The 24,265-nt window shown below is 38.3% G+C and overlaps 2 protein-coding genes across 6 annotated transcripts in view; both read right to left on the minus strand.

Moving 5' to 3' along the window:
* IL18R1 (interleukin 18 receptor 1) overlaps positions 1–5,562 on the minus strand; it is a 46,106-nt gene extending 40,544 nt beyond the window's left edge. For 2 of the 5 annotated variants that reach the window (XM_036028348.1, XM_028516197.2), the window contains exon 1: positions 5,015–5,562. The gene's annotated coding sequence lies outside the window, so the exon portion shown is untranslated. The remainder of the gene's footprint in view (positions 1–5,014) is intronic. The other 3 variants (XM_036028346.1, XM_028516196.2, XM_036028349.1) reach the window with 3 other exon arrangements.
* Positions 5,563–11,221: 5,659 nt separating this feature from the next.
* IL1RL1 (interleukin 1 receptor like 1) overlaps positions 11,222–24,265 on the minus strand; it is a 35,127-nt gene continuing 22,083 nt past the window's right edge. The window contains exons 10-11 of the mRNA XM_028516791.2: positions 15,662–15,829; positions 11,222–13,244 (exon numbers count right to left, since the gene is read on the minus strand). Of these exons, the coding sequence (XP_028372592.1) occupies positions 12,859–13,244; positions 15,662–15,829 (554 nt within the window). The 3' untranslated portion in view covers positions 11,222–12,858. The remainder of the gene's footprint in view (positions 13,245–15,661; positions 15,830–24,265) is intronic.

The following is a 24,265-nucleotide window of genomic DNA, read 5'->3' on the forward strand; positions in this document are numbered from 1 at the left end:
TTTTTTGGCTGTTTTTCTTTCCATGTGTATGAACTATTTTTATGCCTTTTGTTCCATTTTTAGATGTTTAGTATTTTTTACAACCTGTTGTTTAGTTTACCTTTTAATTCCTCTTTTGATCTTTTTAACATATGGAAGATTATATATTTATGCAGTCAAATCCTTGCTCTGTCAATTCCTTTGCTTTCTGATTTTTCCATTACTTTAACATTTAGAGCATTCCTTTCCCCTCAGTAGTCAGCCAGATAGTTATCTGTATTTTCTTCATTGTTATGGCTTGTTTTTTTTTTTACATTTCATTTTTTTATCTATTAACATATAATGTTCCTGTCTGGTATGTAGATCAGGTCAACTTCACTTGTTTTTCCCAAATAGCTACTAATTACTTCTCTACAGTGAGTTAAATAGTCCTGTCTTCCCTTTACAGTTTGGTGATACCACCGTTATAACACAGTCCTTCCTGAGTGTTCTATTAAAAAATCAAAAAGAACATCTTTGCTCAAGTGTGAATACATACCAGTATGTGTGCATGTACACACACACTTCTCTGTCTTTCTTCTCTCCCTCCCATGTTGTTTGCTTTTTCTGTTTATAGCACCTTTCACTAACTGACATTTTATCATTTTATGTCTGATTGCTTGTTTCTTTACTGAATTAATGAAGGCCTTAAATTAATGAAGGCAAAAATAATATGCATTTGAGAGTCTTAGGTGAGCATCTGATCCAATCTTACATCTGTATAATCTTCTATGAAATGCTTCTTAATCATGACACCTTGAAAAGTATGTTTTAACAAATGATGTGACATCTAGGGCACTCATTCTCACTTGGAGCATGAAAGACAATAATGATGCCTGGGTTCCATCCAGACAACTGGAGTACAGCCTGGGCATCCTGATTTGTAAAAATCCTTTAGGTGATTTTAATATGCAGCCAAGGTAGGGAGACACTGATCTAGGGCACTTCTCTATAAATGTAAAAATAAATTTAATATACATTAAATATGTATTTAATAATATTTTAGATATATGGATTCTATGGCTTATATATGTATGTATATGTATATACATATAGGTATGCATGTGCATACACACATACACATACATACAAAGAACAGTCACAAACTTCCTCTACGTCACTAAATGACATGAAATGTTCTCTAAATGAAAAAGGTTCCCTTCCAAAAATGTGACTTTAGGTGAGGGTCAGCTACAAGCAGGCCGCTGTCTCAGACCCCCAAGGTAATACAGCCCAAGGAACCTCCAGAGTGTCCCAGTAGTAACCACCTCAGCCCCTGATTCTGCCCCACTCTCCTTGTTTATGGACACCACCCTGAGTAACAGGACCATTCTCTAGAGGAAGAATAATTTATAGAAACCCATAGTTTCTAAGCCACTTCAAAGTTCTTTTTTTTTTTGAGATTTCCAGCCAAGATGGAGGTGTAGGTAGACACACTGTGCCTCCTCATAGAAGGACCAACCAAAAGAAGGACAACAACAAATTGAGAAACAAAAAACAACCAGAACTGCCACTAAATAGAACTGTGTGGAAGTCCGACAACCAAGGAGTTAGAGAAGAAACATTCATCTAGACCAGTAGGCGGGGCAGAGATGGGCAACCAAGATAGGCAGCCAGATGGAGAGGACTCACAGCAAGGCAGTGGTTGGAGGACTGGGCAGTCTCACATTCACATGCAGATAAACTGGGAGGAACAACTGGGGACCAAGATAGACCATGCAACCCAGGGTTACAGTACAGGGAAATAAAGTCTCAAAGCCTCTGACAGAAAACAACTGTGGGGGTTGAGGTGACAGCTGGAGAAACTCCCAGCCTCACAGGAGGGTTCACTGGAAAGACCCACAGGGTCCTAGAATGTATACAAACATACCCACCTAGGAATCAGCACCAGAAGGGCCCAATTTGATTGTGGGTAGCAGGGGAAGTGGCTGAAAACTAGCAGAGAGCAGAGCAAGTGGCATTGTTCCCTCACAGATCCCTCCACCACATACAGCATCTCAACATGGCAATGTAGGTTGCCCCACCCCAGGGAACAACTAAGGCTCTGCCCCTTACTATGTAACAGGCAGGTGGAGAAAAAAAAATGACCCAAATGAAAGAACAGATCAAAGCTCCAGACAAAATACAACTAAGCGATGAAGAGATGGCCAACCTATCAGATGCACAGTTCAGAACACTGGTAATCAAAATGCTCACAGAATTGGTTGACTATGGTCTCAAATTAGAGGAAAAAATGAAGGCTATGCTAAGTGAAATAAAGGAAAATGTACAGGGAACCAAGAGTAACAGGAAGGAAACTGGGACTCACATCAATGGTGTAGACCAGAAGGAAAAAAGAAACATTCAACCAGAACAGAATGAAGAACCAAAAATTCAAAAAAATGAGGAGAGGCTTAGGAACCTCCAGGACATCTTTAAACATTCCAACATCCAAATCATAGGGGTTGCAGAAGGAGAAAAGGAAGATCAAGAAAATGAAAACTTACTTGAACAAATAATGAAGGAGAACTTCCCCAATCTGGCAAAGAAAATAGACTTCCAGGAAGTCCAGGAAGCTCAGAGTCCTAAAGAAGTTGGACCCAAGGAGGAACACACCAGGGCACATCATAATTACATTAGCCAAGATTAAAGAGAAAGAGAAAATCTTAAAAGCAGCAAGAGGAAAGGAGAGAGTTACCTACAAAGGAGTTCCCATTAGACTATCAGCTGATTTCTCAAAAGAAACCTTACAAGCAAGAAGGGGTTGGAAAGAAGTATTCCAAATCATGAAAGGCAAGGACTTACATCCAAAATTACTCTATCTAGCAAAGCTATCCTTTAGAATGGAAGGGCAGATAAAGTGCTTCCCAGATAAGGTCAAGGTAAAGGAGTTCATCATCACCAAGCCCTTATTATATGAAATGTTAAAGGGACTTATCTAAGAAAAGGAGATAAAAAATATGAACACTAAAATGACAAGAAACTCACAGCTATTAACAACTGAACCTACAAAGAAAAAAAAAACTAAGCAAAAAACTAGAACAGGAACAGAATCACAGAAATGATCGCATGGAGGATTATCAGCGGGGAAGTGGGAAAGGAAAGATGGGGGAAGTTACAGAGAATAAGTAGCATAAATAGTAAGTAGAAAATAGACAATGGGAGGTAAAGAATAGTATGGAAAATATAGAAGCCAAAGAACTTATATGTACAACCCAGGGACATGAACTAAAGGGTGGGAATGTGGGTGGGAGGGGATGTGCAGGGTGAAGGGGAATAAAGAGGTGAAAATGGGACAACTGTAATAGCATAATCAATAAAATGTATTTTTAAAAGTTCTTTTAAAAATTTTTTTCTTTTTATTGATTCTAGAGAGAGGGGAAGGAAGGAAGAAAGAGAGAAAGAGACATTGATGTGAGAGAGAAATATTGATGAGTTGCTTCTTGCACACACTCTGACTGGGGACCGAGCCCTCAGCCCAGGCATGTGCCCTGAGTTGAAATCAAACCTGGGTCATTTTGGTTTGCAGGACAACACCCAACCAACTGAGACCAGGGCCAAAGTTCTTTCTGGCCAGGAACCTGAGACTTGACTAGGTGAAATGATTAAGTCCTGATTATAGAGAGTTATGCTGACTTACACATAAATAGATGTAAATTATTCTTAGAATGTAAATCACTCATTAGCAAAACATAATTGAGCATCTGCTAAGATAAACTTTCTTCATGAAAATCATAACACTGGTGCTTTTGAAACATAATTCTTTCTCTACAGTGTTCAATGCATAAGTGTTTTATTTAGCTTTTGAGATTATCCTACATCCTACATCCAAGATTACTCTATCTAGCAAAGCTATGCTTTAGAATGGAAGGACCAAATGCCCTTCCAAAACAAATAAATAACCAAATGCAAAGAGGAAAAAATTACCTTGGACACGCATACACATGTACATACATGTACATGCGTGCATGCACACTTCCACACTAAGGAGAAAAGCATTTATGTTGAATTAAGTTACTCATCTGTAAATCCAGGAGAATCATTCCCCCCTCAAAGTCTTTGTCAAACAAATGCCCATTATTATACTGATGCTTCCTCACCTCCACCTATGTATGTGCTGGTCCTGGTACCTGGACCAGCCTGCCCACTTCTCCCATCTGCCAGGTTCTTGCAGTCCTTGCAGCTTAGCGCAATGGTAGCTTTGTCAAAGAAGAGCTTCAATGCCTACTGCCCCAACAGCCTGTATCCAAGGCTGCACCACAATGTTATACCAATTACTATACCATCCAATTACTATACCATCAGGTATAGCCTTCCAATTACTTCCAATTACTATAGCATCAGGCAAAATTAATGATGTTTTCACATGTTATTCATCTGTGTGTAAGAATGGGTGTGTGCATACACATGTATACTAATATTTACACATATTATATATTATTATAACTTATAGTAAAAATATTACTATATACTATAATATATATTATATAACAGTATTGTTTTAGAGGTAAAAAACATTCCCAACTTTTTTTCTGGGAAAGTTAGAACAGCTAAAGTGAGAGTTTTCATTTATTGAGCACTTATTTTTTATTTGACACTGTAAAAATCATGTGGGTGCATTATTTTTACTTAATCTTCCTACAAACCAAATTAAGTAGGTACTCTTATTATGCTTAATAAAAGGGGGTGAACCCAAGGCACAAAAAGATTCAGTGATTCATCCAAAGGCATCAAGCTACTAAATCATACATCTCAGATTCACACCTAAAATTTTCCTGACTGTAAAACGTTTGCCTATAATCTAAGGTGCCTCCCGGAGTTAGAACCCTCGAGCCAAGTGCATCACAGTTATTAGACAACTTCATGATTAGGCAATCCCACCATACCTGACAAACTTCATTCATCTCATTCTCTTCCCTTGATCCATTCTTAAACTGATTTTGTTTTTAGAATATTTGCCCAGCGGACGACAGAGGACGACAGAGTAATACAGGTGGCAGCAGCGCTTCGTCCTTACCTTTCAACGGGTGTCGCAGAGGCTGAGGCGGAGGCGGTTGTCCCTCCCTCACACTGGTGGCCACACGGGAAGCAGTTCAGAAAGCACTTGGGAAACAGAAAGGGGCTGCCTTTCTAGCAGTGCGAATCAAGAAGTGAGAGAGAAAGGGACTGCGACTGGGATGGAACAGATAAAGGTGCTGGAGAATGATGAACAGAGAAACCTTACAGAAAGTTAGAAGAAATAAAAAGCCTCTGGCTGAGAAGCGGCGGGCGGAGGCGTGGTGTGGCGCGGTGGGGCACTGCTCAGGTCCAGGGGTGGTGGTTTGGGGTCTGGGATCTTCCACCCGCGTGCCAGGCCTGGAGTGCCCTGAGCCACTGGACCGCGGGGCTCGTGGTGCAGCTGGAGAATCCTGCGCCTGTGCCCTGGTTCCTGGGATTCGCGGCGGGCGCCTGGAACTCTGGACCTGTGGTAGTGGCTGGTGACTTGCAAGTCTGGGTAGTGGCGAAGGGCGCTGGTGCTTCCCCTACGCCCCCTTCAGGCCCCAGAGCTGTGAGCAGCAGAGTAAAATGAGGAGTCAAGTCAACCTGCGCCAGTACTGAAGGGAAGTGGATGGAAAGGACTGGGGACAGAAAAGGAGCCAAGGAAGACTCTCAAAGACACAGCACAGTTTTAGGTAAGCAAAAGGTGAGGAGCAGGTATGTCTCAGGCACCTCGGGTCCTGAGCCCTCAGCTTAGCCTGAGGGATGGGGGGGATTCTTTATTGGGAAGCAATTGAGAGAGGCTGCAGATGTGTGGAATTAAGGATTTAAATTGCTTAGAAGAAAAGAACGCTTGAGGCAAAAGTGTTTTTCTAAATTTTCATAGCGTGGTAGAACTCAGGGTACATTTTTAGGCTGGTCTGCAGTTGGCTCTTTCAAACAAAAATGAAGACTGAAACCGTGACTTACAGGGAAAGAATTTAATGAGACAGTGGTTTTTATTTGTATATCCCATGAAAATAATTCACAGTATTAATATGATAAATATCATATATAATGTTAATATAATTAATATAATAAAAATAAATATAATTATATCTTGATAAATACAATAAGAAAAGTATTTGATAAAAGTCTTTCTTGAGTAAAAATGCTCAGAAAACGGCAAGTAGAAAGGAACATTCTTCATCTGATAATGAACATCTATAAGAAACTAACAGATAATTTTCTAATTAATAATAAAACACTTTTTTTTACTGAAATGGGGAACAAGATAAGGACAGCTCTCTCCTAGGACAATCGATTTATATTAAGTAAAAAAATAAAAATAGAAATCATCAAGATGGGAAAGAAAGAAGTAAAATTACTGGTTTTGAAAGAGGGCATAATTTTATATAGATCATCCTTTGAAATCTACAAAAAAAATCCCTGCAAACAATAAATAAGATAATGGAGTCATGAGCAATACTCTAACCTTACAAGTGTTTATGCTATAGTCTTTCCTATAAGCCAGCCTCCAGCCCTTGTCACAGACCGGAGGTGCCTGGTCACCCATAATGTCACCAGCCCTACAGACAACACCAATGCCATGGAGTAACAGTGAGTCATCACAGGTGACTATGCTATTCAGTCAGCTTTTAGTAATGCAGATTCAATCCAAATCTATAATAACCTGATAAAAATAATCACTCAGAAACAATCAGCAATAATATTTCACAGGAGAATTGGCTGATAATGAACCTGAATCCCAAGAGTTCAGATCAGGTCCAGTTCCAGGAGTCAGCTGGTCGGTATCTTGCAAGGCAGAGTCTACTATGGTGGCTTTAGAGTGAGCTACAGCAGGGTCAATTGGAGCAGTGGAGTGTCTCTCAGAGTCTCAGATCCTTTCAGCTATCTCAGCTTCTCTCTACTATCTGAGCTGTCTATTAGAAAGCTTTTGCTTTTATACTGTTGTATGATACAATGTTGGATTAGCCTCTGATTAACACATGTTGTTTTGTGCCACCTTGATAAGCACATGTTGATTATGTCAGTCTACTGTCCATGCTCTGAGATGGTGGTGCTACCCTTCAGATAAACACATGTTGTCTACCACATTGTACTACAGAGGGTTTGCATCATACCTCTCAGTCATTGCTCTACTGTGCATGCTCTAAATATGGCTTCCCTCAATGCCATCTTAGTTGACTGGACTGATACCATCTTAATTCTGTCCTGCTCTCCACACATGGAATATGAGGTCAACATACAAAACTCAATTATAATTTCATACAGTTTTAGTAGAGATTTGGAAAGTGAAATTTGTTAGAAATATGATTTAAAATAGCACAAAAAATCAAATATGAAAGCATAAATCCTTTGAAATATGTACAAGATATCTACTGTGAAATCTACAAAACACTGCTAAGTAAATGAAGGAATATTCCATGTTTATGGATTGGCAAACTCATTGTTAAAATACCTATTTTCCACAAACTACAGAGTTTATGGTTTATGGGCTCCATAGGTTATAGAGTCCATATATTTCATGCAATCCCAATCTAACTCTCAGAAAGAATTTTCAAAGAAATCGTAAAGCTGTTTCTAAAATTTATGTGAAAATAATCTAGAATAATCAAAAGAATCTTGAGAAAACAAAGTTAAAGGACTTACAATGACTTGAAGTTTTATAATAAAGCAACAGTAGTCAGTATGATATTTGCATGAACCTATAAACAGAAAATAATAAAGTAGATAATAGACCCATACATACATAATCTATTGGTTTTTGACCAAAGCATTATTTCAATTCAATGGGTAAAGAAAAGTCTTTCACAAATGTTGCTGAACAGCTGGATATCTCTATAGAAAAAAAAGTGAACTTTGGCCCTTACCTCATTCTATGTACAAATATTAATTTACCATGCATCATGGACCTAAGCCTAAAATCTGGAACTGCAGCCCTGGCTAGAGAGCTCAGTTGGTTTGAGCATCGCCCATACACTGAAAGTTTGCAGGTTCGATCCCAGGTCAGGGTACATACAGGAGGCAACCAACTGATGTTTCTCTCACACAAATCAATATTTTTCCTCTCTCCCTTCCTCTAAAATTAAACTGAAAAATCCTCAGGTGAGGAATTTTTTTTAAAGCTGGAATCATAAATATTTCCTAAAAATACATAGGAGACTATCTCCATAACCTTGGAGTGGGTAAACAAAAAAATTATTTGCTGGGATACAGAAAGCACTGACCATGAAAGAGAAATTGAGAAATTGGATATCATCACAATTAAAAATGTCTGATAATCAATTGCACCATTCTAAAAATGAATAGATAAGCCTGGAAAATATCTCATCTTACATCTACCTGAAGAGGACCTTGTATCCAGAATATAAAATAATCTCTATACATCAACAATATATTCACAGAAGCCAACACAATTTAAAAATGTGCAAAAGATTTTACCTTCAGAGTATGATGTTTGAATGACCAACAGAAACATGAACAAGGCTCAGCATCATTGATCATCAGAGAACTGTAATTAAAATCATGAGATCCATTTAACATCCACTAAAGTAACTAAAATAAGAGGAAAACTGACAGTACCAATTATTGGTGAGGAGGTAGAGTAACAGAGGTCTCAGATGTAACTTCAGGAAATGTAAAATGGTACAATTAGATTGCAAAGCAGTTTATCAATTTCTTAAAATTTTAGATATATATCATGACCACTCCTAGGAATTGAACCAAACCCCTCCCCTTTGCCCTGGCTGGCGTAGCTCAGTGGATTGAGCGCGGGCTGGGAACCAAAGTGTCCCAGGTTCGATTCCCAGCCAGGGTACATTCCTGGGTTGCAGGCCATAACCCCCAGCAACCGTACATTGATGTTTCTCTCTCTGTTTCTCTCTCTCTCCCTCTCCCTCTCTCTCTCTCTCTCTCTCTCTCTCTCTCTCTCTCTCTCTCCCTCCCTCCCTTCCCTCTCTAAAAAATAAATAAATAAAATAAAAAAAAAAAAACCAAAATATATGTCCACAAGTAGCCATATTCATGATAGCTATAAAAGGGAAAACCCATATATCCATCAACAGAGAAATGGTTAGACAATCTGTTGGGTAGGCATACCATGGAAACCAACTCAGTAATACAAAGAAACAAACTACTCACAAATACAAAATATGGGTGAATCTCAGAAATTGTGTTCATTGTATAGAAGTCTCGAGTCACAATGATGTCTGACTTTACTGATGTGAATTTCAAGATGTGACAAATCTAATCCATGGAGACAGGAATCAAAACAGTGTCTGCCTTAGAGGTAGGAGGAAACTTTATAAGGTAATGAAAATATTTCTATCTTGTTTGGCGTGATAACTACGCAGATGTGTAATTGTAAAAACTTAGGATCTGAATTTTATTGTATGCAAATTTAACTCAATTAGAAATAATTCTTTGTGTTTGTATAATTCACAAAACTTTTCACCATAATTATAATACAGACACTTAACAGGTTGTGGCTGAATTCATTTTATTCACACTACCTAGTGTAGTAGGTGAAGCGCTCATTACTCTCACCACGCAAATGACGAAATAGAGAGGCTGGTGCTGCTGGTCTGAGAAGCCAGGTAGCCTGACAGGTCCCTGACCTCTCTCTGAGTGTGTACTTTGAAGCCATGAGTTGTAGGAGCTGAGAAAGCCCTCAGAGGTCTTCTTTTCCATCCTCCCATTTTTCAGTTGCAGAAACTGAAGCCCAGATAGCCTAGGTGACCTGGGAAGTGGTATATAAATTTAGGAAAATGAATGATGAAGAAAAGAGTACAGCAATGTCAGTTTCCCCCAAGTCTAGCCCTTCTGGGTGTCTCTGGAGTGTTTCCCTCTTCCTTCCAAGCTCCCACAGTGTACTCTAAATCCCTAAAGTAAGGAAGGACTGTGCCTTACCTGCATATTTCCCTTTATAGCCCTTCTTCTCCGTGCCCCTTCCAGAGAGATACTCAGCATATGTTTATAAAATGTACATGTTTGCTAAATACTTGCAAAGGAGCTTATAATGTAAAGAGTTAAAAATATATTTAAATACCATACGATCTCACCTTTATTAGGAACCTAAACAACAAAACAAACAAGCAAAATATAACCAAAGACTGAAATAGAGAACAGGCTAACAGTGACCAGAAGGGAGAGGGGAGGAAATTTCAGGGGAAAAGGGTACAGGAACAAGTATAAAGGACACATAGACAAAAACTAGGCAGTGGGGTGGAAAGGGGAGGGAAGTGGGGAGGACTGGGGGGATAGGCTGGGATGGGAGTAAAAGACAGAAAGCTGTACTGGAACAGCAATTAAAACTTTTTAAAAAGCTAATATATATATATTTAAAGATAAGAAATGTGGGTCAAATAGAAAACAAAAGAATTATGGAGACAGGGAAGAGATTATTATACATTCCTTATTATGATATCCTATATACTTGCTGTAGAAAGATCACAAATTTGGCTCTGTGCTTTTAAGAAACTAATGTAGCCCTGGCTGCCGTAGCTCAGTGGATTGAGCGTGGGCTGCGAACCAAAGTGTCGCAGGTTTGATTCCCAGTCAGGCCACATACCTGGGTTGTAGGCCAGGGCCCCCAGCAACCGCACATTGATGTTTCTCTCTCTCTCTCTTTCTCCCTCCCTTCCTTCTCTAAAAATAAATAAATAAAATCTTTAAAAAAAAAAAGAAACTAATGTAAAAAGGGAAATAAAATCAGGTCCAATATGCCTTGTGTCCATAAATCAATAACACACCTGTCATTCGAGGCGGGTGGAGAAGCAGAAATGAAGGCACATCTATTCTGATAGTGGGGCTGGAGAGAGATGATTCTTTTGAGGTCATCACTGAGAGAGGACATGGAATACAATCCATGTTACAAGATACATCATGAAGTATCATAACAACTGCCGCTATTTATTCCTTTCTTACTCTGAAGCAAATACTAGTACTTTTTTTTCATTTGATTAGCACAGAAATACAAAGAGTTTTTGTTATGATCATTCTCATTTTACCTAAGGTAACTAAGTTTTAGATAATTTAACTTGCTCATGATTACATAGCTGGTTTATTCTAAAAGATGTTAACCAATCAACTATACCACATCCTTTTCATTGGCTAATTTTTGAGTAATAAAAAAAATCAATAGAGGATAATGGGGGGGCATTGAGGAACATGTATGAGGGACACATGGACAAAGCCAAAGGGAGTGGGTCCAAGGGTGGGAAGTGGGGATGGGTGGGGCGGCAGGGCATGATGTGATGAAAATGGAGACAAATGTACTTGAACAACAAAAAAATCAAATGTCACACATAAAAGTATGATAATCTACCAGAGAAGGGTAAGAAGATTTAGCAAATAAAGATACAGGATGCCCAGGAAAATTTGAATTTCAGATCAATTTCATATGAAATTTCATTCTCTGAATTGAACTTTCACTGATGTTTTCCACTTTACCCAGCAATCCTAATCCAAGAAGTGTAGATTTAGATTATAGGGTATCTAGAGAGATGGGTAACTATAATTCCTTTAGGCAACTTTTGAGAAATAAGGTTTCTTTTCAGACAAGATCTTGCATGGTATTGAATGCAGTGAGTTCAAGATTACACTTCTTGTCAAGGGTCTGCAGTATAGTATTTTGCAGGGAAGGAGGGTTGGGGGCCAGTTAAATACAAAATCATACCATTTATTAAGCAGGTTAACTGAGGGTAGAGCCTCCATCGACTTGCAGAATCTGTACTCTGACAGGACTCCCTGCTGAGGGGACACTCTGCCTTAGCTCTGGGTCCACTGATGAGCTCTGTGGCCCCTGAGGGCCGGTGAGTGAACTCCAGGGATGTTCTGACAGGAACAGCCTAGGCTGTACAAATTAGCTTTAGTTTATCAAAAACAGTTCTGTCAAAATGTCCTATTAATTTCACAGAAATATGGCAACAAATGAAGTTTCTGAAATTAAAAATTTTTTTAATTGAAAGATATAAGATATATTGATATGGTCATTGCAGATTATTATAATGACAGCTATCATTACAAGGCCACTGTAGCACAAGCACAAGATAGAACAGTACAAATATTTTAAAATGTTAAAATCTAAATGACATGTCAAATGCTTTATCATGATGTTAGGTATAAAAAATATAAAAACTACACACTATGTAATCTCAGTATATAAATGGTATGTTTAAATATGAATTATTTTTTAAAAGCAAATATATAATCTTAGGATTATAGATCCATGAATTATTTTTGCTATTTTCTTGTTTTATACCTTCTATTCTATAATTTTTATAGTGAGAAAAAGATTTCTAATAAAAATAACAATATATGAAATAAATTTTAAAACTGAAGCGAACTAGATTATAACGGCGATTGAGTAAGGTACTCCAACAAAATAGGCAATATTGAGATGATAAAACTAAGCCCTGATCAAATAAAATATAATAAATTCTGGCATGTGAAGCAAGATTTACTACCAGTGTTCTGGGCAAAGGAATCTGAGTGTTCTTCCAGCTAACATAAAAGTTGAACTCTAAAACTTTGAATTTGATATTCAAAATGTAGAATATTGATAAGGCATAAGGAGAGGGCAATCAGAAAGAAAAAGAGGAAAAGATCACAGTGAAAAGATCACAGACCACAGTGGAGAAAGACCAGCAAAGGAGAAAGGGGAGGAAAGGTTGGATAGAGAGAAGGGGATTGAGGATAAAAATTTGGAAGCATTTTGTAATCATACAGAATCAGGAAAATGGAAGTAAAGTTTCAAGATAAAAATTCTCTTGCCCTTCCTACTTCTCAAGGCCCAACTCTCACTGTCTAGCACAGTGGTATAATGCAAGTAGGAGAAGCCCCAGTTACAAAGTCTGGTGCATTGACACACCCACATAGTCCCTACTGCTCCTGTGCATTTGAAGAAGCCAGAATGCAGGTCTTTCTTGGAAGTCTGTTTGGTACAGGCATGTGGTACCTCACATGCTTCCAGAATCTGGAGTTCAGGGACCGCTTGTTGGCCACATGGTCTTCCCTCCACTTGATGGTACCCTGCATTTTTACCAGGTGCTGGAGGGAATCTGGAAGCCCAGCAAGCTGCAGTCTACCTGGCTCACTCAGAGCCTCCATTTCAATCAGAATTGCCTTGGAGTCATCCTGGATGAGGGCACGGTGCAAGGCGATCTCCTGCTCATAGGTAAACTCCTTGCCATATACAATCTGAGGCGTCAGGATAAAAATGTACCGCCGACTTTTTCGGATGTTGGTTTCCACTGCAGTAGCCATATCTAGTAATCAAAGACATGAAGATTTCCTGTTGTTACATTTTTAAGTCTAATGCTTTGATCATAAATGTTTTGAAACTTTTAAAAATTGTGATTGTTATAATCTGGTGTAAGATCTTGACACTATCAATTCACTTCTTTGGAAAAGGAGAAATGTTATATCTTACCCCTTTCACTGTGAGGTAAGGGCCAAGGCCCTGTTCTTTCCCAGGCATGTCAGTCCTAACTAAAGCAAGATACTTCCAGTTAAATTCAGGCTCATTAGCTACATATTATCTTTTTAAAGATTAGTTTACAAGTTTTCAAAGCGTTCAGAATTTTCACTCTCATATTAAAGAGTGCAAATGGAGGAACCCTTGTTCTTCTCAACTAACTAATGTCTCTAGGAAGTCCTAGATCCTCTTCATCTTCCCCCATTCTGTTTTAGAAGATGCTTTAATCTGGACAAGAAAAATCTTAAGGGAGATGGATCCCTTTGGCAAGTCAGTGTTTATAAAGCATCAGCTCCATAGTGATTTTAACTAACTTCTAAGCAGACTCAGAAAAACATGTAAAATGCCCAGATATCACTGCCAGGAGGTGACAGCATGATTAAGGAAACCCAACCATGAACAAAACAACTGCAGTTATCCTTAGAGACTGGTGGCTAAAAGATGACCTATTTATTTAGTCTGAAATAAGGAAGTAAATGTTAAATAGAGCCCAATAGAGCCCCCTTGGGTCAGTCAGGATGCTAACAAAAACTTGGCACATTCTAAAGGACTGATGAAAGAGTTTAATGAAATGAGAAATTTACAAAAGTTCTCATGATGTGGGCAGAGCTCAGGGAAATCAATAAGAGATGGTGCAGAATCCCACAACTGGTAATATCAGGGAGACATTATACCCTCCACTGTGCAAGGGAGGAAGCAGTTATGAAATCCAAGGAGTATAAAGGCCTAAGGAAGGCCAACTGACAGAAACCCTGATCCAGGAGAGAGAAGTGCAACTACCCTGGCAACTTCACCCAGAAGGGGCAAAGGATGTGCCCCCTCCTCTCCAGAACTCCTGACAGTGCCTCCCTTTGGCCAAAACCAACATGCAGCAGAGAGCAAAGGAGGACAAATTCCATAATGACCAGCCACCCAGGGCCACTGGGTAAAAGGGGTTACAGAGTAGATTTGAAGGAACAGATAGAAGGTAACTAGCATGGGAAGAAATATACTGCATCAGTCAGACAAAAACTTTTTCCTACAGGAAAAGTAAAGTCTGGTGTTGTTTTGTTGGATTTTATTTTACTTCAATTGAGGTAATCCGAGGATATACTTGAGGAGGGTGAAGTGAAAAACCTTTCCAAATGAAAAACAACACCAGAAAGGCGGCATAAGCTTGAGCCTCAGTGAGCTAGCATTCTTGTTTGACTGGGAAGAGGTACAACTAGAAATAGTGTGACATCACTAATAGCTAGAGTCTCTGCAACTTCTTGAGCAGATGTGTAATATGAAAAGAGCATTTGAGTGCCATGACTCATGACTCTCTGCTCTCATGGTAGCCAGTGGGGATAGCTGGAAAAGAAGAGACCCTCGATTACTTAGATTACAGTTTCCTGAATTATACATTTTATGAGTCTCCCAAGCCATTAGTAGGTTATTAACATTGCTTGAATATTCCAGTATAAACCAAATTCACCTGTTGTGTGTTCCTTTTAATCCATAGGCATGTGAATCCTTCCTTTCAGTAGGAATGCCAGTTTAAACCCACGGTTTACTAAACATTAACTTTATTGGACTTATGTTCCTAATGTCCCTCCCTCATTCATATTCCAAATGCTTCCTGGTGTCTGAGGAATTTGAGAAGGATAAGGAGAGCTCATAGGCATGTGTCATAAATATAGAGGGAAGATAAGAATGACTACTGAAGTGCTAGAATTGTGAAACAACTTGTAAAAGTACATAAAATCAGCTGGCAATATTAAGAAACAGGAGACACAGTTTTAGTTGTTCTTGTAAGAATATAAATTTGCAAATGTTTCACCAACATAAGGAAAGTCATATAACACTATAAACATTTTAAATTGCCTCTGGATGTTAGAACAGAATTCTTTGGTTGTAGACTCTAATCTTCTATAGAGAATTAAGAAATATTGAGTAATCCTACTAGTGGACATGGGAAATAAAGTAGGGGCAGTGCCCTGCTAAATTCACATACTAAGGATGCCTTATCCTGTCTTCACATCACTGACACTACTGTGAAGAGGCAACAAAGGGACAGGAGAAGCAAGGATTAAGTATCTCATTTTTCTGGAGAAATATTTAAAATCTCTGGTCTCAAAGCCTAGAAAAATGATTCTAAGTCATTATCCAATGCAGGGATAAGATCACCCGTTGCTTAGCCTTCTGATGAAGTGAATTTCTGTCCCTGATGTATGTTGATAGTGTTACCTTCTCCAGGTAGCAAATCTCTCCCATGAATGCATAAGTTATAGCCACATTTATTTTCAAGAACATCAGGCAGAATCTGGTGAACAAAGTAGTCAACAGAACTGGTTGCTTCTGGACTATCTTTGTGGTTCCATGGATAGATAACATAAGCATCATAGATCTTCCCATCTGAAAATGAGAGTAAGTACAACTTTATTACTTGGTTCTATAAAAATTATTATTTATCACCAAGTTTTATGGCTAGTAGTGATGATATTCCAGCACCCCAAATATTCTAGAATCTAGAGATGATGATAATAGTCTATGACCACAAAATATCATCAGAAAATTGATCTTAATCCCAAAGTTCTCCCTTTTATTGCCCCAGACTGAATGGTACAGAACAGGGAAGAACCTGTACAGGTTAGTTCAAACCATATTGTTACATTTAATCAGACTGTATTAACAAGTGTTGTTCACAATATCATCATGATATTGCCTAGCACTAACAATATACCAAATCCTGCAAGTATGTAGTAGGTGCTTTGATGATCAACTATTCAAAGGATAAAGGGAGGACAAAAAAGTGATCATTATTATTATGAAAAGAAGTAAAATAAGGAGAAGAAAGATGGTAGAAGAATGAATAGAAGTCACACTGATCTCCCAGGACCAATCTGGAATTACAACTCAATTGTGGAGAAACCACTCAGAAGAAACAACTGAGCAATAGCCAGAGAGAAGTATGTAACTTCAGACATACAGAACCAGCTTCGGCACAACCCATCTGATAGGGAGTGCAGTGGAGGCTCGAGAGGGCTGCTTGGATACCCACAGGTGGCAGCACTGGTGGGATAAAGCAGCCAGTTGGATACCCCAGAAAAGATTGGGGTCTAAACCCTAAGCTCAGATTCCCAGCCTAGACCACCAGAGCCCAAAAAGTACACAGATAACAACCAGTTGTGAAAAGTGGCAGGGTTGCTCTTTGACAGAGATAGACAGTTGGAGACACAAGGGGCATTTAAAGGGCCAACACACAAATCTTCATTTGCAGCCACTTACCTGGGGGCACCAGCAAATGTGGGGACAGAGTGGGTTGGAGATGCCTGAGGAGAGACAAGGTGGGGGCTAAGGGGTAGGGAGTATAAAGCCTTGGGGAAAGAACTGAGAGAGTAGCTGTCGGAATCCCAAGGAAGAGTCATCCCCCAGATGGCAGCAGCTTTTGTGCTCAGGCAGATCACTCCCCTCTGAGTGGCAGTAGCCTGAGGGGAAATAATAGCCCCAACCTCAGGAGGGTCTCTGCCCTGGCCCTTTGTTGCTTAAGCCTGACTGCTGAGTCTTAGTGACCAGATGAACAACCGAAGGAGACAGCCAGAGACAGTAGATCACTAGCAAAGGTGGGACAGAGTGGACTAGAGAGACTTGAGGAGAGACGGGATGGAGGCTTTGGAGAGAGAACTGAGAAAGTAGCCACCAGTACTGAGCCCACCCCCATAAGCAGCAACCATCCTGCTTAGGCAGACCACTCCTCTCTGAGCAGCAACAGCCTGAGGGGAAACAATAGACCCACTATGGAGGGGATCCAGCATAGAGCTTAAATCTGACTGCTGAATACAGAGTGACCAGATTAACAATTGAAGGAGACAGCCAGTGATAGCAGATCATTGGAAGTCTGGAACAGGCTGCCTAAAGTCAGACAGGGTCAACAGCTGACATCACCTGAGACAGATACAAGAGGTAAATACAAGAGGCTACCCAGACAAAAACCACTGTGTTTTTCTTCATGATTTGTGATGTTTTCTTTCCTACATATTATAACATTCATTTATTGTCCAGTGAGTTTATATATAATAAGTTACTAGATTTTATACTACACTATATTTCAATTCACATATTTTGCCCCTGCCTGCTCTTAGCCCATTTTACCTTCCTCTTTCCTTGCAATATTTTCATTTCAAATTTGGTTTTCTTTCTAGCTACAACTTGTTTCCATTCCACACTCTTACTATTTCTCCCCCATCCAGACACTCAAAATGAACTCTCTTGCCAAGGGTCATTTCACATCCTTTTGCCCAGTTCCTGAAATACACATTTTCTCTCTACACTTTTAACAAACTTTGCTACTTGATTGTGGGTAGCATAGTAGTTGTTGCATTGTTTTTTCAAGGTTATCTCTAGAGCTTCACTAATTCTGTTTTTCAAATAACAAGTTATACTGGACCCCTCTCCTAGTACTTTTTTTTTAGGTTTTTTTTTAAAGATTTTATTTATTTATTTTTTAGAGAGGGAAGGAAGGAGAAAGAGAGAGAGAGTGAAACATCAATGTGCGGTTGCTGGGTGTCATGGCCTGCAACCCAGACATGTACCCTGACTGGGAATCGAACCTGTGACACTTTGGTTCGCAGCCCGAGCTCAATCCACTGAGCTACTCCAGCCAGGGCCATATTTTTTTTTGGGGGGGGGGGGGCAAATTTTAATAATGCCATCTTAGCCTGTATTTTCTCTCTTTATTTTTTTCTTTCTTCTCTTTCTCTTACATCCTGCCCTTTTATTTCTCTCTATTCTCTTTTTTCTCTTCCTTTCCTTTACATCCCAAACTTTAATTTTCCCTCACTTATTCTGCTTTTTGTTCCTCTTAGTATTTCCTTTCCCTCTGTCATTACAAAATCACTTTCCATTCCTCTAAACATCTCTTAGAATTTTCTTTTTTTCTTTTTCCCCCTCTTATTCCCATACCACTTACATTAACTTTAGGTCACTTGTTGTTAATAGTACTTCACTGGATCTTTCTCTCCAGTTTGGCTGCTATATTTTTATTAATTATTTAATATTTTTCCTCCTTTTTCTTTCTCTCTCACCCACTTTATTTTATTTTATACCATTTTAATTTATGTTTAAACTTCATACTACACATGTTTCCCTTCTCATACTTCTATACTCTTCATTCCCTTTCTTTATTCATGAGATATACTTTACATACTTTCATTCCATTGCTCCAATCCCCAACTCTGATTAGTGCTCCTCCCTCTACCTTCTCAAAATCATTTCTCTTTCAGTGGGTCATCTCATATCCACTCTCTTTTCTTACAGAGAAAGTCTTAATCTCATTACAACTTCATCACTACTGGTTCATTTGCTATTGATAGTGGGATTGGGGGGAGATATTCTTGTGAGTGTGGATTTGTTTCTTGGGCTCTGTGGTTTTGTTCAGGCAGCACCTGACAATAGCACACAAGACATGGTAGGCGAAGTGACCCTCAGTCAACCAGCAGCAGGGAAAGACCCATGAAAGAACAACTTAACAACAATCAAAACCCAATTACATACAGAAAACCAGAAACAATGGGAAGACAAAGAAACAACTCTCAATCAAAAGGAAAGGAAGACTCCCCAGAAAGAATGCTAAATGAAATACAGGCAAGTCAGCTATCAGATATTGAGTTCAAAACAATGGTCATAAGGAAGCTCAATGAACTCAGAGAGAATTACCAAAAACTATGAGGAAATTGTGAGGAACTTACTGCAAACTATATCAGCATAAAAAAAAAAAACGTAGAAAAAATCAACAAGGGCACAGAAGAAATGAAGGCTACAATTCCTGAATTAAAGAACACAATAGAAAGAATCAAACGCAGGCTTGATGAAGCAGAGAATCAAATCAGTGAGATGGAGGACAAAGTAGAAAAAACTCCCAAAAACAGCAAGAAAAAGAAAAAAGATTGAAAAAGAATGAAAAAGGGTTAAGAGTAATGCAGGACAACATGAAATGGAATAATATCCATACAATAGGGGTACCAGAAGGAGGAGAAGAGGAGCAAGTGATAGAAAACCTGTTTGAAAAAGTAATGATGAAAAATTTCCCTAATTTGATGAGAGAAAAAGCCACACAGGTTCAGGAAGCAGAGAGGGCCCCAATCAAGGGGAACCCAAAGAGGCCCACTGCAAGACACAGCATAATTAAAATGGCAAAATTTAAAGACAAAGAGAGAATCTTAAAGACAGCAAGGGAGAAACAGGAAATAACATACAGGGGAGCTCTGATAAGACTAGCAGCTGACTTCTCAATGGAAATGCTACAGGCCAGAAGAGATTGACAAGGAATATTCCAATTAATGAAAAACAAAGGCTAGCAAACAAGACTACTCTATCCAGCAAGTCTCTCAATTAAAATGGAAGGCAAAATAAGGAGCTTCCCAGACAAAAGAAAGCTAAAAGAATATATCTCCACCAACACAGCACTGCAAGATATGCTAAAGGGACTGCTTTAAGAAGAGGAAGAGAAACAGTGAGAGAGAAAGGAACAAAGGTACAAAGGGAGTAAAATGGCAATAAGTACTTATCAATAATAACCTTAAATATAAATGGATTAAATGTTCTAGTCAAAAGACATAGGGTAGCTAAATGGATGAAACATGACCCTTACACATGCTGCCTACAAGAGATCCACCTCAAAACAAAAGATCTACACAGACTGAAGGTGAAGGGCTGGAAAAAACATTCTATGCAAATGGACAGGAAAAAAAGCTGAGGTAGACATACTTATATCTGACAAAATAGACTTCAAAACAAAGGCCATAAAAAGAGACACAAAAGGATATTGCATTAATATTCAAGGGAAGAAACCATCAAGAAGACATAAACAATATACACATCCATGTACCCAACATAAGAGAACCCAAATAGATAAGAAACATTTTAGAGAACTTCAAGAAAGATATAGACAGCAACACACTTATACTAGGGGATTTTAACACCCCACTGTCAAAAATGGATAGATCTTCCAAACAAAATATCAAGAAGGATATTGCAGAACTGAACAATGCCCTAGATCAAATGGACTTAACTATTATACACATAGAACCTTTCATCCCAATGAAAAAAAAATGCACATTATTTTCAAATGCACATGGAACATTTTCAAAGATAGACCACATGATAGGAAACAAAACAAGCCTCAAAAAATTCAAGAACATTGAAATCATATCATGGATTTTTTTTTTACTACAAGTTACTGAAACTAGAAACCAACCCAAAGGAAAAAAACGAAAAACACTCAGACTCATGGAGATTGAAGAGCGTGCTATTAAACAATGAATGGGTTAAGAATGAGATTACAAAAGAAATCAAAAAGTTTCTGGAAATAAATGACAATGAACTCACTACAGTCCAAAACTTATGGGACACAGTAAAGGAAGTCCTGAGATGGAAGTTCACAGCAATACAGGCCTACCTAAAAAAGATAGAAACATTTCAAATAAACAACCTATACCTAAATCTACAAGAACTGGAGGAACAGCAAAGACAGCCCAGAGCAAGTAGAAGGAAAAATCATGATCAGAGCAAAATTAAATGATATAGAGACTAAAGGAACAATTCTAAGGATCAATAAATCCAGGAGCTTGTTCTTTGAAAAGATAAACAAAATCAACAAAACTTAAGCAAACTCATCAAGAGAAAAAGAGAGAGGACCCAAATAAACACAATCAGAAACAAAAGAGAAGAGACTACAACTGATGCCACAGAAATACACAGGATTGTAAGAAATTACTATGAAGAATTATATGCCAAGAAATTTGAAAACCTAGGCAAAATGGACAAATTTCTAGAAAAATATAATCTTCCAAAACTGACTGAAGAACAAGCAGAAAGCCTGAACAGACCAATAACAGCTAACAAAATTGAAGCAGTAATCCAAAAACTCCCAACAAATAAAAGCTCTGGACCAGACAGTTTCACAGGAGAATTCTACTTTGTGGAATTTCCTTCCTTCCATTTGAGGAAGAGCTAATCCCTATCCTTCACAGGCTACTTCCCAAGAAGATGGAAGACTCCCAAACTCTTTTTATGAAGCCAGCATCATCCTAATCCCAAAACCAAGTAAAGACATAAAAAAGAAAGAAAACTATAGGCCAGTATCACTGATGAACATAGATGCTAAAATCCTCAACAAAATATTGGCAAACCACATCCAGCAATATATTAAAAAGACTATATGCAATGACCAAGTGGGATTCATCCCAAGGATGCAAGGATGGTACAATATTCATGAATCAATAAAATAAATACATCACATAAACAAAGGGGAAGACAAAAATCACATGATCATATGAATAGATGCGGAAAAAGCATTTGATAAGATATAGCACCCATTTATGATAAAAACACTTAGCAAAGTGGGAATAGAGGGAGCATTCCTCAACATAATAGAGGCCATATATTAGAAACCTGCAGCCAATATCATACTGAATAGGCAAAAACTAAAATCTTTCCCACTAAGATCAGGAACAAGACAAGGTTGTCCACTTTCACCACTTCTATTCAACATAGTATGGAAAGTCCTAGCCACAGAAAACAGACAAGAAGAAATAAAAGGTATCCAAATTAGAAAAGAGGAAGCATAACTGTCATTGTCTGCAGATGACATGATAGTGTACATAGAAAACCTATAGACTCCACCAAAAAAACTACTAGATGTAATAAGTGAATTTGGTAAAACAGAGGGATACAAAGTCAATATTCAGAAATTGAAGGCATTTTTCTACAACAACAATGAAATATCAGAAACAAAAATCTGGAAAAGAATTCCATTTGCTATAGCAACATGAAAAATAAAGTACCTAGGAATAAACCTAACTAAGGAGGTATTTTACCTCCTTAGGTTGTGTAGAAAACTATACAGCACTGAAGAAAGAAATTAAGGAATACACAAAAAGATGGAAGCATGTACCATGTTCATTGATTGGAAGAATAAATATTATCAAAATGTCCATACTACCCAAAGCAATTTATAGATTCAATGCAATCCCTATTAAAATACCAATGGCATATTTTACAGATATGGAACAAACATTTCAAAAATGTGTATGGAACCTAAATGACTCCAAATAGCTGCAGCAATTTTGAGAAAGAAGAACAAAGTAGAAGGGATCACCATACCTGACATCAAACTATATTACAAGGTCACAGTAATCAAAACACTCTGGTATGGGCATAAGAACAGACACATAGATCAATGGAACAGAATACAGAGGCCAGAAATAAACCCATGTCTCTATGGTCAATTAGCATTAGACAAGGGGATAAAAACATAAAATGGAATAAGAATAGCCACTTCAACAAATGCTATTGGGAGACCTGTACAGGTACATTGAAAAAATTGAAACTCGACCATGAACTTACACCATACACAAAAATAAACTCAAGATGGACAAAAGACTTAACTATAAGTAGTGATACCTTAAAAGTTCTAGAGGAGAACATAAGCAGGAAAATCTCAGATGTTCCATGAAGCAATATTTTCACTAGTATGTCCGCTAGAGCACAGGACATAAAGGAAAGAATAAACAAATGGGACTTCATCAAAATAAAAAGCTTCTGGATGGCTAAAGAAAACATTAGCAAAACAAAAAAGGAACCAAGTGTATGGGAAAATATATTTGCCAATGGCACCTCAAACAAGAGCTTGATCTCCAAAATATGTAACAAACGCACACAACTCCACTCCAGGAATACAAACAATCCAATGAAAAAATGGACAAAGGACCTGAACAGACACGTCTCCAAGGACATACATAGGGCCCAGAGACATATGAAACGATGCTCTTCATCACTAGCCATCAGAGAGATGCAAATTAAAACCACAATGAGAAACCACTACACACCAATCAACCAATTAGCAAGGCCATGGTAAACAAATCAACAAACAAGAAATGCTGGGGAGGTTGTGGAGAAAAGGAAACCCTAGTACACTGTTGGTGGGAATGTAAACTGGTGTAGCCACTGTGGAAAACAGTATGGAATTTCCTCAGAAAACTAAAAGTGGAATTGCCTTTTGACCCAGCAATTCTACTGGTGGGATTATACCCTAAGAACCCTGAAACACTAATTCAAAAGAACCTATGTACCCCAAAGTTCATAGCAGCACAATTTACAATAGCCAAGTGCTGAAAGCAGCCTAGGTACCCATTAGTAAATGAGTGGATAAATAAACTATGGTACATTTACACAAAGGAATACTAACTACATAGCAGAAAGAAGAAGCTCCTACCTTTTGTGAAAACATGGATGGAACTGGAGAGCATTATGCTAAGTGTAGTAAGCTAGGCAGTGAAAGACAAATACCATATGATCTCACCTATAAGTGAGAACCTAAATAACAAAATAACCTAAATAAGAAAACAAACAAGCAAGCAAAATATAACCAGAGACACTGAAATTAACAACAAACTGACAGTAACCAGAGGGGAGAGGAGAAGGAAATAACGTGGGAAAGACGGGAAAGGGTCATAAATGAATATGTATAAAGGACCCATAGACAAAGCCAAAGGGTGGTAGGATTGAGGGTGGGAGGTGGGGATGGGTATGAAGCAGGAATTAGTAGTGGGAAAATGGAGACAATTATATTCGAACATCAATAAAAAAAATTTTTTTAAAAGAATGTAAAATGAACAAGTCGTGGATAAGGTATTCTGTGTTGAGAACAATCTCAATTTTATCTTTTGTTTTCCCCATGCTTCTCCTAGGGAAATGAAAATGTTAAAGGCTAATACTGGCAAGATAGTGGAAAATTTTAAGGGATCTAAATTTACAACAAATCCAATAATTCGCTTTAGTGGATTGGACTAT

This window comes from Phyllostomus discolor, chromosome 6 (assembly GCF_004126475.2).
Source record: "Phyllostomus discolor isolate MPI-MPIP mPhyDis1 chromosome 6, mPhyDis1.pri.v3, whole genome shotgun sequence".
NCBI classification, from domain to species: domain Eukaryota; kingdom Metazoa; phylum Chordata; class Mammalia; order Chiroptera; family Phyllostomidae; genus Phyllostomus; species Phyllostomus discolor.